Consider the following 14780-nt stretch of genomic DNA (forward strand, 5'->3'; position numbering starts at 1 on the left):
TTAGTTTTTGCCGAAAGTCAAGGCAGGAAAGATATTACCTCGAATTTCTGAAAGTAAGAGGCTCAGGAAGTCTCAATCAAGGACACAGGGCTACCGGAACCCAGATTCCTAACGCCTGGTTCACTTACAATGAAAGAGCTCCCTAGCTTTTCTTTTTTTTTAAAACAAATAACTGAGAAGTGCGGGGGCCCGGGCGGGTGGAGAAGGGGCCGAGCCAAGAAGCCGAGTCTATTCTCGGTGGGCGCTGGGGGGTGATGGAGGCATCCGGGCTCCAAGAAGCGGGTTTAGCCATCTATTTCGCTGAGGATCCAGACACAGCATCGGACCCTGGAGGTTGAGAAGTCGGGCCCCTCCGCACTCTGCGTCGGGGTCAGCCGGCTTCCATCTACCACAATGAACAGAGGGTCCCGGGGGCCTGCCCGGCTAACCTGTCGCTTCCCGCGCAGAGGCGAGACACCGCGGCGGCCGGCAGGCTCCTTCCATCCCCAGATCTGGGTGCCACTGGGCAAGTTACCCTCGCAGCACCCTGGGGACGGAAACTTCGGCCCCGTCGCTCGGGGTCAGTCCTAGGACAGAGCCACGCTGACTATGTGGGTGTGTGGAACCCCGGAGGGCCTAGAAGACCATCTACAAGGCCGGGGTGGGAGTAAGGGAAAGAGAATGGTGGGGGAGGGGCGCAACCACCTTCGCGGCCATCTTGTCCTCGCTCCACTTCCGCCTTCTCTCCAGGGCTGCCGGCGTCGGACCCCTCCCTGCAGGGCCTGCGCTCTCGCTCCCGGGGGTTCCGCAGGAGCCAGATCGCCGATCGCGCTGCTCTCATTGGTTGGTTCCAAGTTGGCCCGCCCCTCTTCCTCCCCCTCCTTCGTCCCTCCCGCCTGCGCTTCCTGGGGCGCATGCGTAGAGGCAGACGAGCCCTTCCCCCGCGCCCGGGGTGACTGAGGAGTCCCGCGCGCGCGGGCTCCGTCGGCCCCACCCTCCCTTTCCCCGGGGCCTTTCGGACAGCGGGGGCGAGAATGAAAGTTCCAGAACGCTGCGGTGAGTGCGTCATCGCTAGGCGGGGCGGGCTGGGGCGGGAGAGGGGAGGACCGAAAGGTAGAGCCTGGCTCGTCATTGGGGCTTGCGGAGGTGGCCGCGCGCCCATTGGCCGAGGAGCCGAGATGGGCACTGGCAGGGGCGGGCCCCTTCTGGAAGGTTCTGAGGCAGGGTATAAGAGACGGGGCGGAGGACGGAAACGGGTCTCGTTGAACGCGGCGGCAGCTGTATAGGTTGCTGTTTTCTCCTCCAGTGGACCCGGACTTGCGCTCCAGGTAAGTTAAGATCTCTGTCTTCCAAGGCTTTTGCGGCTTCTCGGGAGCCTGCCGCCCGGCTCAGGCTACATAGGTTTGCAGCCGCCCGGGGCCTTCTGAGCGTGTCAGGCAGGGTGCGTGCAGCGATTCCTTTGCCCGGCTGGGGAGCTTTGTTTCCGAGGGGAGGCAGCCTCTTTGGGGTACAATCGGGGCGGAGGGCGGGCCGCCCGGAGGGGGAGGAGGCGGCGCCCGTTTGCGGGGCGTGGAACCGGCGCCTTAGAGCTTGCCGTTCCCTGTTTCCTTGTTTCAGGACCCATTCTTGTTAAAGGAGGAAGTCATAATTGGCACGCGCCCAAGGTGGGGGAGGGGGCTTCGGACCCTTGCAGGCCTTGCTGTGTTGAGCACGGCGGGGGTGGGGGGAGGGCTAAGGTTCAGCCCGGGGCATGGGACCACGTGCTCAGGTGTGGCGCAGACCCTCCCGGCAGGTGCGTGCTTGCGTCTGCGGTGGGCTCTGCGGTTCGGACGGCAACCTTACTGCGGCACGCCATGCCTGCTCTGACCCTCCCGCGTGGTTATTTCCGACGAGAGCAGTTTCTGGGGCGAGGTTCTAAGCATAATTTGCAGAGTGGTCGTATCTGGTAGCGTTGACTTGGTAAACGTTTTATAAGTGCTTGATCCGCCTTTCAAACCATGGGCTTTTTTTTTTTCCTCCCTCCCAGAAACCATGTCTAAGGGACCTGCAGTTGGCATTGATCTTGGCACCACCTATTCTTGTGTGGGTGTCTTCCAGCACGGAAAGGTGGAAATAATTGCCAATGATCAGGGGAACCGAACTACCCCAAGCTATGTCGCCTTTACGGATACCGAACGATTAATCGGTGATGCTGCAAAGAACCAAGTTGCGATGAATCCCACCAACACGGTGTTTGGTAAGCCAGTACATCTTCATGGTGTGAACTTAAGTGATTTCGGCGGTATGTAATCTGAGAAGCTGTCTCCGAAGGTTGTTAAATGTGAGGCGGCCACGAAAGCCCTGAGAATAGGAAAAGTTATCCGTAGGAAACTTCAGTGATTATCCCTTTAAGGCTTAAGGTTTGCGGCATCTTGGTCATTCAAAATTTGAATCTATAGGCATTTGGTCTTGGAATGGTGGGCCAAGTTCTTAGTGGAAAGATGTAATGAAATTCAAGGTAACGTTTGTATTGATACTTCTTGCAGATGCCAAACGCCTCATTGGACGAAGATTTGATGATGCTGTTGTCCAGTCTGATATGAAGCATTGGCCCTTCATGGTGGTGAATGATGCAGGCAGGCCTAAGGTTCAAGTAGAATACAAGGGAGAGACAAAAAGTTTTTATCCAGAGGAGGTGTCATCCATGGTTCTGACAAAGATGAAGGAAATAGCAGAAGCCTACCTTGGGAAGGTGAGTAGTGCAGAGTACTGCAGGGAGAGGATATAGATGGGGATTACCAGGTTTCCTGATAATGCGGAGTAAGAGTGAGCAGTAGATAAAGCTATCAAAATGGGTGGTAAAACCAGAACTTTATTTGAGGATGTATCTTTGCATGTCCAAATAGATGATGTAGTGGTTAAGTTTTTTTTTTTAACATCTTTATTGGAGTATAATTGTTTTACAATGGTGTTAGTTTCTGCTATATAACAAAGTGACTCAGTTATATATACACATATGTTCCCATATCTCTTTCCTCTTGCATCTCCCTCCTTCCCACCCTCCCTATCACACCCCTCTAGGAGATCACAAAGCACCGAGCTGATCTCCCTGTGCTATGCGGCTGCTTCCCACTAGCTATCTATTTTACGTTTGGTAGTGTATATATGTTCATGCCACTCTCTCACTTTGTCACATCTCACCCTTCCCCCTCCCCATATCCTCAAGTCCATTCTCTAGTAGGTCTGTGTCTTTATTCTTGTCTTAAGTGGTTAAGTTTTAATCTGTTTTCTTCCTAGACTGTTACCAATGCCGTTGTCACAGTACCCGCTTACTTTAATGATTCTCAGCGTCAGGCTACCAAAGATGCTGGAACTATTGCTGGGCTCAACGTACTTAGAATTATCAATGAGCCAACTGCTGCTGCTATTGCCTATGGCTTAGACAAAAAGGTAAGTACCATGTTTCATGTATGCATCACTCAAGATTGGTTTGAGTCACCACAAATAATAGGTATGAGAATAATTTGTGTTTTAATTGCAGGTTGGGGCAGAAAGAAATGTGCTGATCTTTGATTTAGGTGGTGGCACTTTTGATGTGTCAATCCTCACTATTGAGGATGGAATCTTTGAGGTCAAATCTACAGCTGGAGATACCCACTTAGGTGGAGAAGACTTTGACAACCGGATGGTCAACCATTTTATTGCAGAATTCAAGCGCAAGCACAAGAAGGACATCAGTGAGAACAAGAGGGCTGTCCGCCGCCTTCGTACTGCTTGTGAGCGTGCTAAGCGCACTCTCTCTTCCAGCACCCAGGCCAGTATTGAGATTGATTCCCTCTATGAAGGAATCGACTTCTATACCTCAATTACCCGTGCCCGATTTGAAGAACTGAATGCTGACCTGTTCCGTGGCACACTGGACCCTGTGGAGAAAGCCCTTCGGGATGCCAAGCTAGACAAGTCTCAGATCCATGATATTGTCCTGGTGGGTGGTTCAACCCGCATCCCCAAGATTCAGAAACTTCTACAGGACTTCTTCAACGGGAAGGAACTGAATAAGAGCATCAACCCCGATGAGGCTGTTGCTTATGGTGCAGGTAATCTTTCTGTATCCTAGTTAAGCAGTTTAACAGGCAGCCTGTTGGGAGGCCTTAGCTAACTGATTTCGCTGTGATGAATGATCTTTAAACATTCGTGGTTTCCACCGAAAGCCGTAGCTAATGATGGCAAAACTTCCTTGGATGTCTGAGCGATTGAGAATAGGTAGTTACATAATGAGTTGTACTGTGTTTTATTTAAATTTTTCTTTTTAATCATGTAGCTGTCCAGGCAGCCATTCTATCTGGAGACAAATCTGAAAATGTTCAAGACTTGCTGCTGTTGGATGTCACTCCTCTTTCCCTTGGAATTGAAACTGCTGGTGGAGTCATGACTGTCCTCATCAAGCGCAACACCACCATTCCCACCAAGCAGACGCAGACCTTCACAACCTACTCGGACAACCAGCCCGGTGTACTCATTCAGGTATGTTTCTCTGTGGCCTAGAGTACCTGAGGGCCTATAGAACTGGGGAAGACTTGTTCCGCTGTGATGATGGATTCCAAAACCATTCGTAGTTTCCACCAGAAATCCTGTGTTGGCCAATTCCTTCCTTGGATGTCTGAGCGATCAGTCTTTCCTAATCAAGCTTATACAAATCTGAAGTAGCACAGATATTTGTGATTTTTCTTTCTTGTTGTTTTTTGTGTTTTTATTATAATTTTGAATTTATTTCTTATTTCAAAACAAGGTTTATGAAGGTGAGCGTGCCATGACCAAGGATAACAACCTGCTTGGCAAGTTTGAACTCACAGGCATACCTCCTGCCCCCCGTGGTGTTCCTCAGATTGAAGTCACTTTTGATATTGATGCCAATGGTATCCTCAATGTCTCTGCTGTGGATAAGAGCACAGGAAAAGAGAACAAGATTACCATCACTAATGACAAGGGTAAGTTCGGGCAGTATTTTGTGAGCGTGCTAAGCGTGCACTCTTCCAGCACCCAGGCCTGTATTGAGATTGATTCCCTTTACGAAGGAGTCAATTTCTGTATCTCTGTTACCCATACCTGACTTGAAGACTCGAATGCTGACTTGTTCCGTGGCACCCTGCACCCTGTGGCACTCATACCTGCTTATTTTAGAGGCAGAATTTGGTTCATAATGGTTTTATTTTCCACGTGTTTCTACTCCTACCCCAAGGGCATTTAGCCAAGAGATCATACTTAGTTGTTGCTAAATGGAGTTGCAGGGTGATGGTGCAGAACTGCAGGTGATTGTCTTGCCTAAAAGGTTGGTTAATTTTACAGGCCGTTTGAGCAAGGAGGACATTGAACGCATGGTTCAGGAAGCAGAGAAGTATAAAGCTGAAGATGAGAAGCAGCGGGATAAGGTGTCTTCGAAGAATTCTCTTGAATCCTATGCTTTCAACATGAAAGCTACTGTTGAGGATGAGAAACTTCAAGGCAAGATTAATGATGAGGATAAACAGAAGATTCTTGATAAGTGTAATGAAATAATCAACTGGCTTGATAAGAACCAGGTTTGTAATTTCTGTTGCCAAAAATTTGAGGGTGTGGGGTTGGGTGTGTAGGGCTTTAGCAAAAGCTTAGGTGGGTAGGTGGGTTACAAATTTGTAGGGTCACGATGATGAATGGTTCAAAACATTCGCGGTTTCCACCAGAACTACAGATGTTGGCAACTTCCTTCCTTGGATGTCTGAGTGACCCAAGATCTTAAACGTAACTTCATGTGCTGTTGTGTGTCTAGTGTGTCAGATTGATTACATCAGGCTTAAAGAGTCTTCTGTTTGAAGAACTTGTAATAAAGTATTTTTTTCTTCTCAGACTGCAGAGAAGGAAGAATTTGAACATCAGCAGAAGGAGCTGGAAAAAGTCTGCAACCCCATCATTACCAAGCTGTACCAGAGCGCAGGAGGCATGCCAGGAGGAATGCCAGGAGGGATGCCCGGGGGCTTCCCTGGTGGTGGAGCTCCTCCATCTGGTGGTGCCTCCTCTGGGCCCACCATTGAAGAGGTTGATTAAGCCAGCCTAGCATAGGTGTAGCATTGTTCCACACAACATTGAAGGACCCAAATTTGTAGCAAATTCCATGGCAGTTTTAAAGTTGAGCTGCTGCAGTAAACTGGGCATTCTTGATACTTGAACGTGGAGTGTGTGCACAGGGAAAGGAAATAACATTGCACTTTACAAGCACTGTATTGTAAGTGGAAAATGCAATGTCTTAAATAAAACTGTATTTAAAATTGGCACCATAAAATTGTTTTGACTCTGTTTACAAGGGCAGTAAGGTAGTATTCGGTTTTGGGGGTTGAACTTCTTTCTTGCTTAAGTATTACAGCAGTATCTGGGTTGTCAATGACAGATTGTTCAGTCTAAGCAACTGCCTGAATTTTTAAGGTGTAAAGAGTGGGAAAATGTGTAAACTTTTTGCTAGCTAGGCTCATTTAGTACTAAGTCTACGTAAGTGTTAGTGTAGTTTGAACTACAGATCATTGTGCTTTCCAGTGTTTGTGTTAGACTGGAAAGGGGCATCCCAAATATTTTTTAGTGTTCCATGTGGTTTACTGAAACTATCTGAGGGTTCAAAAGAGGATAAATTTGAGGCCAAAATTAGGACAAGGAAATATACCAAGTCAGAAGTAACAGCATGTGGTGTACACAGGCGACTTCAGGTAGAGTGTCCGTCTGAAATCCTTTAATCCATGGGCAGAGGCTTCTCTGTTTTCTCACCTGAGTATTAAGGGCTGGGAGTTAATAGAGCTGGCTGTAAGGTAGGCATAGTGAGGGCCCTTTCACCCTTTGTAACCGACCTTAAAGAAATTGAGTGTCTAATTCTGATCTCATCTTAAATCATAGCTGACCTTAACTCAGCAACTTCAGGCAGAACAGTTGTGCTTACCAAGCCTAATTACGCTGGACTGTCTTTAGGTAAGCTTGCTTAGGAGCAAAGGCCTTCTCACTGGTTCTTTGTTCATTGGGCTGTTGGTATGTTAGCTTGAGTTGACAGGCCAGAAGGTGTTGCACCTGAGAGTGAATCCTTTAAAGTCATCCTCGTGCGAGATGGGCCTGCTTAAACCGCACGCTTGGCTCATGGGGCCCGCTTAGTGCCACCCAGCCACCTAGTGGTCACTTCGGAAAAATCTCAGTTCTGCTATGGTGGCACAGTTCATTCTCAGCAGAATGCCCCAATCTTAGTTTCTACTTAAGTTCTCCTTCCTCCACCTTTCTGTAGCTGTTCTTGGATGACCCAACTAGCACAATACAGATGACAGTTGGGCTTCATAAGTTTCCCCAATACCTACCCAGCATTGACCCTCCCTCGTTCAGGTTAGTGGGTATAGCCAAAGGCTGTCATTTGTAAAACAGCTGAAGTTTCTTCTAAAAATACATCAAATTGACTGAGTTCAGTGCCTTAGGTGTTAATGTTTGACAACTCTCCAGGAATTGATAGCACTGCACCCAATTTTTCTCCAAGGGCTACAAATGAAGGCATGGTTTATGTACTTTTTTTTCCACCTGTTTTCAAGTGACTGGGAATCTGACCTGGGTTTTAGTTTTTACTGCATTGTTGTGAACCTGGAGCAAACCATGTGGTTTTTTTTTTGAGACCACTCTCAAGTAATATAACATGTCTCATGAACCATGGGATCTTGGTAAGAAAAGTGAAGATCACATGTGATGGTGAAAATTAGCACAAGGCCTAGTGGAGGTTATCAGTGGTAGCCATTACTGGAAGTTGTTGAATTTCAACAGTTACATGAGATGTAAGTTTCATCAGTGAGACGGAAATAAAATTACTTTCTTTGCACAGATGGGAGAAACAATGCATTGCTGGGCTTGTGTAATAGAAAATAAGTGGGGTCAGGGAGGAGCTACGGATTAGATTAATTATTTGCTAGGTTTAATTACACAGGGGAGGGGAGCCAGCCAGGCATTTGAATTTGGGGTAGACTTACTCCAAGACCTGTATGTTTGCTCCTGCATCCCAGTGCAGTGAATTACGAAGTGCTGGCTCATCTCCGTGCAGAGCGTGGGGTTCACGTTTACTGGAAGGGGTTTCTTTAAACTAAGGGGATTTGTAATCTTCTGAAAACACTTGCAATTATGTACTTAATAACTTGGCCCCAATGTCCATCATATAATTCCCTGTTTGTCTTTTTTTCCCCCCCTCAGTCCTTTGGGTGTTCAAACTTGGAGACTTAACCTTTTGTGAGAAGTCTAAGCAGTCTGGGGATTTGAACCCAATGACTCAAGTCAATTTTTGTCTTTCACTTTGCCTTATTGTTTTTTAGTTTCCTGCTGTGGGCTAAGCCCTGACTGCAGGAGTAGATACAGAAGCTGGTGAAGATGTGTTCCAGCCTTATAGGAGAGACTGACATTCACAAGATGAAGACAGTTACAAAATGGCACCCTTTTTGCGGGGAAACACTCACTGGCAGTAAGTGTAAGTTAGATTGTTTATTACAGCCTAGAAGAAGATGTGGAGAAGGTGTCCATAAGAACAGCATTTACGGTTTTCCATTCAGTCTAGATAGTTGAATGGTTTTCGCTTGTCTTAACCCTATTTGATTATCCTAACAACCTTAAAAGAGAATTGAGGGTTGGATCGTCTGGCTGTGCATGTGTAAGTCTGTATAGGGTGATGACAAGCAATTTCACTTTTGTGTGGATTATTATAATGAGATTGTGGTTATAAATCTAAGGTCATGGCCCTTGGATGCCTGGCTTTTAAATTTTGCACAGGGCACGGTTGGATTGGGAAGTGAGCAAAAAAGGTCAGTGGCTCTCAATCTCCATGTCCAATTTTAAGAGTTACATGCTGGTTTCAGCTGGACTTAACAATAACATGGTTATGTTTACAAATGTATTTTTATTACCATAGCCCGTGGAGTAACAGTAATTGTACTTTTAAACTACTAAGGGAATAATTTTCATTTTAGAAGCCACAGCAGCACATTTACTCCCAATAATATTGCTGCAGTTATTTATGTACTTAAAGTGTACTGTAAAGAAAACGGATGCCTGCAAACAATCCTTTGCTGAAACACTATTGAGTACCTACAATATACTTTCATAGGAAAAATAGCCTTTTGGGTCCTGTTAAGGTGAAATGGGGTGATTGGTGGGACATAAATAGGAAAGGCTGAGGATTTTTTCTGTGGTCTATCTATGGCTGTAACGAAATCTGTATCCACTAGATGGCAGTAAGCTATTTAGAAAACTACTTGGGTCGCTGAGGGAGGCTGCTGGAACATTTTCACTAAGGTTTGTGCTTTTTGTTTCACAAGTTGCCTAACTAGAAGCACAGTAAATGCTGAGGAAAGAAAGCTCCAAATGTTCACGTTCACATTCCAGGCAAATCATTCCCTGCTGAGTAAGTTGAAGCAAGTGCCTTGACTGGGGGGTATGGGTTTGAGTAGAGATTTTAGGGTACTTGGGACAGACAGGTTAAATACAGACAGAGCTTTGAAATATGCAGGGAAAAAAGATGAGTCACCCCGGGAAGAGAAAAGAGTCCTGATCCGCTCTTCCTAGTTTAAAACGCTGTTATTTCCCTCATCACCCTTGACTCCGACCCCTGAGACTCATCACTTGTATGAAATGTTTGAATTCCTCACCAAACTGAAACTCATGAGTGCAAGAATACCCATGCACTCTTAACAGTTCCAACCAGTGTCTGGCCCATTATAAACATATAATGTCAAGTGAATAAATGAAAAGGGGTGGAGCGGGCACCCAAGAAGTTAGTGGTAGAATGTGTTCCCTTTGGGCTTTATGATGCTTTGGTCATGGTCATGGCTCTTGGAGTGGTGAGAGGCTGGCTGAGTGGCTGAGTTCAGGCTCCTTGCAGAGTGGGGGAGCCAACATTAGAGCTGCATGAGATGAGGAAACGATCAAGCCCAGAGCAGCTCTAGCCAAATGAAAGTTGGCAGTAACAGAACTGTCAAAGTCTGACCTAAAGGACCACCTGCAGTCTTCAGATTGCCCCTGAGATCTGGGCAGTATGTGGGGTGAGTGGGATGAGCAGAAGTAGTGTACGTAGTCTTTGCAATATGAGAGGACAGTCAGGGCCTGCCAGGAGAACTGAAGCCTGTCCTAAGAAGCTGGGCCACAGAACATTCAGGATGCAGCCAGCCCCAGGGCCCTAAGAAAAAGGCGGCAAATCTTGACCCATGCATTAGACACCAAAAACACAAGCAGCAAAAGAAAACACATATATTGGGCTTCATAAAAATTAAAAATGTGCTTCAAAGGACACCATCAAGAAAGTGAAGAAAGACAACCTATAGAATTGGGGAAGATATTTGCATGTCATATATCTAAAGAAGTAGTACTATCCAGAATGTATTACAAAAACTCGTATAACTCAAAAAAGAGAAACCAATGTTTATAATGGACAAAAGATCTAAGTAGATATTTCTCCAAAGGAGATACACAAATAGCTAATAATCATAAGGAAAGAAGCTCAACATCAATAGCCATCAGAGAAATGCAAATCAAATCCACAATGAGGCAGAACTTGATATCCACTAGGATGTCTAGACAAGAACAAGTTGGCAAGGATGTGCAGGAATTGGAACCCTCATACACTGCTGGTGTGCATGTAAAATAGTGCAGCAGGTTTGGAAAACAGCCTGCAGTTCCTCAAAAGTTAGAATTAACTTATGACCCAGGCATTCTACTCCTAGTTATGTACCCAAGAGAAATTAAAACATAAATCCACACAAACATTTATATACAAATGTTCACAGCAGGATTATAATAGCCAAAAGTGGCAATAACCCAAATGTCCATCAGCAAATGGATGAATAAAACATGGCGTGTCCATACAATGGAATAGTATTCAGCAGTAAAGGGGAATGAAGTACTGATACATGCTGCAACATGGGTGATCCTTGGAAACAGGGCAGTGACAAAAGCCCACATATTGTATGATTATATGGAATGTTCAGAGTAGGCACATCCTTTGAGATAGAGGTGGTTTCCTAGGGCTGGGGGAAAGGACAGTTGGGGAAAAATGCAGTTACTGCAAACAGGTATGAGATTTTGTTTTGAGATGGTGAAATCATTCTAAATTGGTTGTGGCAATGGTTGCATAGTTCTGTGACTATACTAAAAATATTGAATTGCACACTTTAAATAGATGAATTAATGAATAGTGTGGTATATGAATAGTATTTCAACAAAGCAGTGAAAAATCTTTTTTGAGTTAGAAAAGAAAGAGGCTGCAGAGCTGGCTTCCCCAAAGTGGGGGGAGAATGTATGTGACTATGAAACCATATTCTTACTCTCAAGGAACTAAGTAATAACGTTGGCTGTGCGGTGGTTTTCGTTTTATCCCCCAGCTTTATTGACATGATTGTCATATAACATTGTGTAAGTTTAAGGTGTACAAAGTGTTGATTTGATACCTACATATTGTGACGTGATTACAGCAATAAGGTTAGTTTTTCTCTTTCTGACTTAACAAATATCGTATGTTAAAGCATATATATGGAACCTAGAAAAATGGTGCAGATGGACCTATCTCCAGGGCAGGAATAAAGATGCAGACATAGAGAACGGACATGTGGACACAGTGGGGGAAGGGGAGGGTGGGACGAACTGGGAGATTAGGATTGACATATATACACTACCATATAAAAAATAGATAGCTAGTGGGAACCTGCTGTATAGCACAGGGAGCTAGCTCGGTGCTCTGTGATGATCTAGATGGGTGGGATGGGGTGGGGGAGTGGGAGGGATATCCAAAAGGGAGGGGATATATGTGTACATATAGCTGATTCACTTCGTTGCACAGCAGAAACTAACACAGCATTGTAAAGCAATTATACTCCAATTAAAAAAACAATGAGGTTAATTAGTACCTCCATCGTCTCACATAATTACCATTTCATTTTTGTGGTGAGAACATTTAAAATCTACTCTCTCAGCAACTTCCAAGTATACAATACAGTGTTGTTAAATATGGTCACCAGGCTGTACATTATTAGATCCCCCGAGTACCCTTTCACCAAATCCTCCCATTTCTCCACTGCCCTATGCTGTTGCCTTCTAATGTCTACACATCCCTCTGAGACATTGTGGACCCTCAAACCAAGCTGATACAGCTTCCAAACCCAGGAGTTGAAAAAATTAGATTGGGCTGAAAAGAAAGCAGGCTGCAGGCAAGTAACCACTTGAAAAGACATTGCACGGACTTCCCTGGTGGCTCAGTGATTAAGAATCCGCCCGCCAACGCGAGGGACACGGGTTCAAGCCCTAGTCCGGAAAGGTCCCACATGCCGCAGAGCAACTAAGCCCGTGCGCCACAACTGCTGAGCCTGCATACCACAACTACTGAAGCCTGTGCACCTAGAGCCCGTGTTCCGCAACAAGAGAAGCCACCGCAATGAGAAGCGGGCGCACCGCACCGAAGGGTAGACCCCGCTCGCTGCAGCTAGAGGAAGGCCACGCGCAGCAACGAAGACCCAACGCAAACAAAAATAACTAAATTAAAAAAAATTAGATCAAGCCACATTAAAAAAAAAAGACATTGCAAATACTCATCAGAAACCTTATTTATTTGTTGATTTAGTGTTTCTCGTGTGTCTGGGACCTGCTGTGTCGCTTACTAGCTGTGTGACCTTCAGTGAATTATTTCTGAAGCTGATTTATCTTTACCCATGAAGTGGGGATTAATAATAATCCGCCATTAGGTGTGTTATGAGGATTAAGTGAGCCAGTGTATGTGGAGAGTTTAGCTCTGTGCCTGACGCATAGAGTACGTGCTAGTAAGGGTTATTAACAATTAAATGAATTAAGTGATAATATTAACATTTCCTAAGGCTGCCATAACAAGGTACCAAAAACTTAAACAACAGAAGTGTATCGTGTTGCGGTCCTGGAGGCCAGCAGCCGGAGATCAAGGTGTTGGCAGAGCCATGCTCCCTGCATGCTCAGGGAGGGAGCTGTCCTGTGCCTCCCTCTGGCTTCAGGTGGCCTGTGTCCTTGGGCTTAAAGATGCAGCACTCCAGTCACATGGCTGTCTTCTCCCTGTGTGTCTTCACATTGTCTTCCCTCTGTGCATGTCTGTGTCCAAATTTCCTTTTTTTATGAGGACACCAGTACTGGGTTAGGGCCCACCCTAGTGACCTCATTTTAACTAGATTACCCTGTAAAGACTGTTTCCAAATAAGGTCACATTCTGAGGTTGTGGGGGTGAAGACTTTTAACTTTTTTTTTTTTTAATTGGGTGGGGGGACATAGTTCAACCCATGACAATCACATTCCCTGTTATCAAAGAAGAGGAATCTCCTCCCCAGCTTTTGCACAAGAATAGAAAGTAAATTAGATGAAATCGAAATACCTGTTCTTTTGTGGGACCAATAAAAAGGCCTTTTCGTTGCAGTCTCTTTCCCTGAAGCGCAGGCCACCAGCTGTGGGCAGTGTTCCTCTCTATCCCTTTACCAGCCCTTGGTCCCTCTGGATTTTCCAACAATGCCTAATTCTGTTATTTCCAGTGATTTCCCTGTGGGCAGCAGTTTATTTCTGTCATCAAGTCTGTGATGAAATCTTTAGCCATGAAATATTTAGTCCAATCCCAACAAATCGTGTATGGTGTTAATATGTCACAAGCTGCCCGTGGCCTGCATTATGTGGTAATTTGGAAGCAAGAGAACTGATAATATAGGGCCGGGCTTCTTTTGTGAGTTCGCATTAATGCTGGAGCTGGTGATGTCAATTGACAGCCCATCGATTTGGGCTAATAGTGCGTGGAGGGGGCAGAATTGGGGCGAGGTAGGGAATAAAGGATATTGATGGCCAGTCGCCAGGATCCCGGCAGCTTTTAATCTATTATTGCCCTCTTTTAATGCAACTTCCGTGTCAACTGCACTTACTTCCACCAGCTCTGCCTGCTGTGCTGAACTGTGAAGCCAGTGGGATGCCACCCCCAGAGTGGCCCAAAGTTCCCCGGTATTGATTCTTTGATGCTCTGGGGTGTGAATTATAATTATTTCATTAAGCCCTTTAATGGGTATCAACTATGAACCTTCGCCAGCCCAGGCTGGGGTGGCCAGGGCGAGGTCCTTGTCATTAATCTGTGTTCATCTCGTTGCCACCAATTGTCCTACCCTCAACCCTCTTTTTTTCCTCCTATTATCGCGTCTATGGTTTTAGTGGGAAGCAGGTCGATCTACTCTCAGAGAGGAGCTGGGAAGGGGAGTTGCTGATTTGGGGAGGCTGGAGGGGAGGCCATGGTTGAGCAGATTGCAGTGTCAGCTGTTCACACTGAGGGAGCTAATCACTCCGTCAGATCTGCTCTGCCCAGTTCTGGTTTTGCCTATGCAGGGAGGTGATGCACAATATCTCAGGACAAAGCAAGAGATCGAGCAGCCACTTCCTTGTGTAGCTTTGTGTCCTATTTTAGCTCAGGAATATTCCACACCCTCAAATCATTCATCAGCCTTCCCAGAGTAAAGTACTGCCTTGTGCCCTCAGGGATCTTCAACTCTAGTAAGCAGTAGAGGGATCAATAAGTAAGTAAGTAGCCACAAGACGCTAATGAGCCTTGAGAAGGGGCAAAGTATAGGAAGTTAGGCACCCCATGGGAGGGGCCTTGACCCAGGCTTGGGGGTCAAGGAAGGCTTCCTGGAGGGATAAATTCCTAAACAACCTGAATGAGTAGGAGGTAGTCATAGGAAAGAGGAAGGGCATGCTAGTCAGTGGAACAGCATGTTGGAAAGGCCTGGGAATGAAAGAGAAGGCCCAAGAAATGTGGG

The 14780-nt window shown here is 46.0% G+C and overlaps 1 protein-coding gene across 1 annotated transcript; it reads left to right on the plus strand.

Annotated features, from left to right (window-relative positions):
* The first annotated feature begins 1171 nt into the window (after positions 1-1171).
* HSPA8 (heat shock protein family A (Hsp70) member 8) lies at positions 1172-6266 on the plus strand. Its single transcript, XM_082410891.1, has 9 exons — positions 1172-1307; positions 2006-2215; positions 2505-2710; positions 3256-3408; positions 3500-4055; positions 4280-4482; positions 4748-4946; positions 5305-5537; positions 5842-6266. The coding sequence occupies exons 2-9, from the start codon at positions 2011-2013 to the stop codon at positions 6037-6039; spliced, it is 1953 nt and encodes a 650-aa protein (XP_082267017.1). The 5' UTR covers positions 1172-1307; positions 2006-2010; the 3' UTR covers positions 6040-6266.
* Positions 6267-14780: the final 8514 nt, after the last annotated feature.

This window comes from Balaenoptera physalus (assembly GCF_965194825.1).
Source record: "Balaenoptera physalus genome assembly, chromosome: 10".
Lineage (NCBI taxonomy): Eukaryota > Metazoa > Chordata > Mammalia > Artiodactyla > Balaenopteridae > Balaenoptera > Balaenoptera physalus.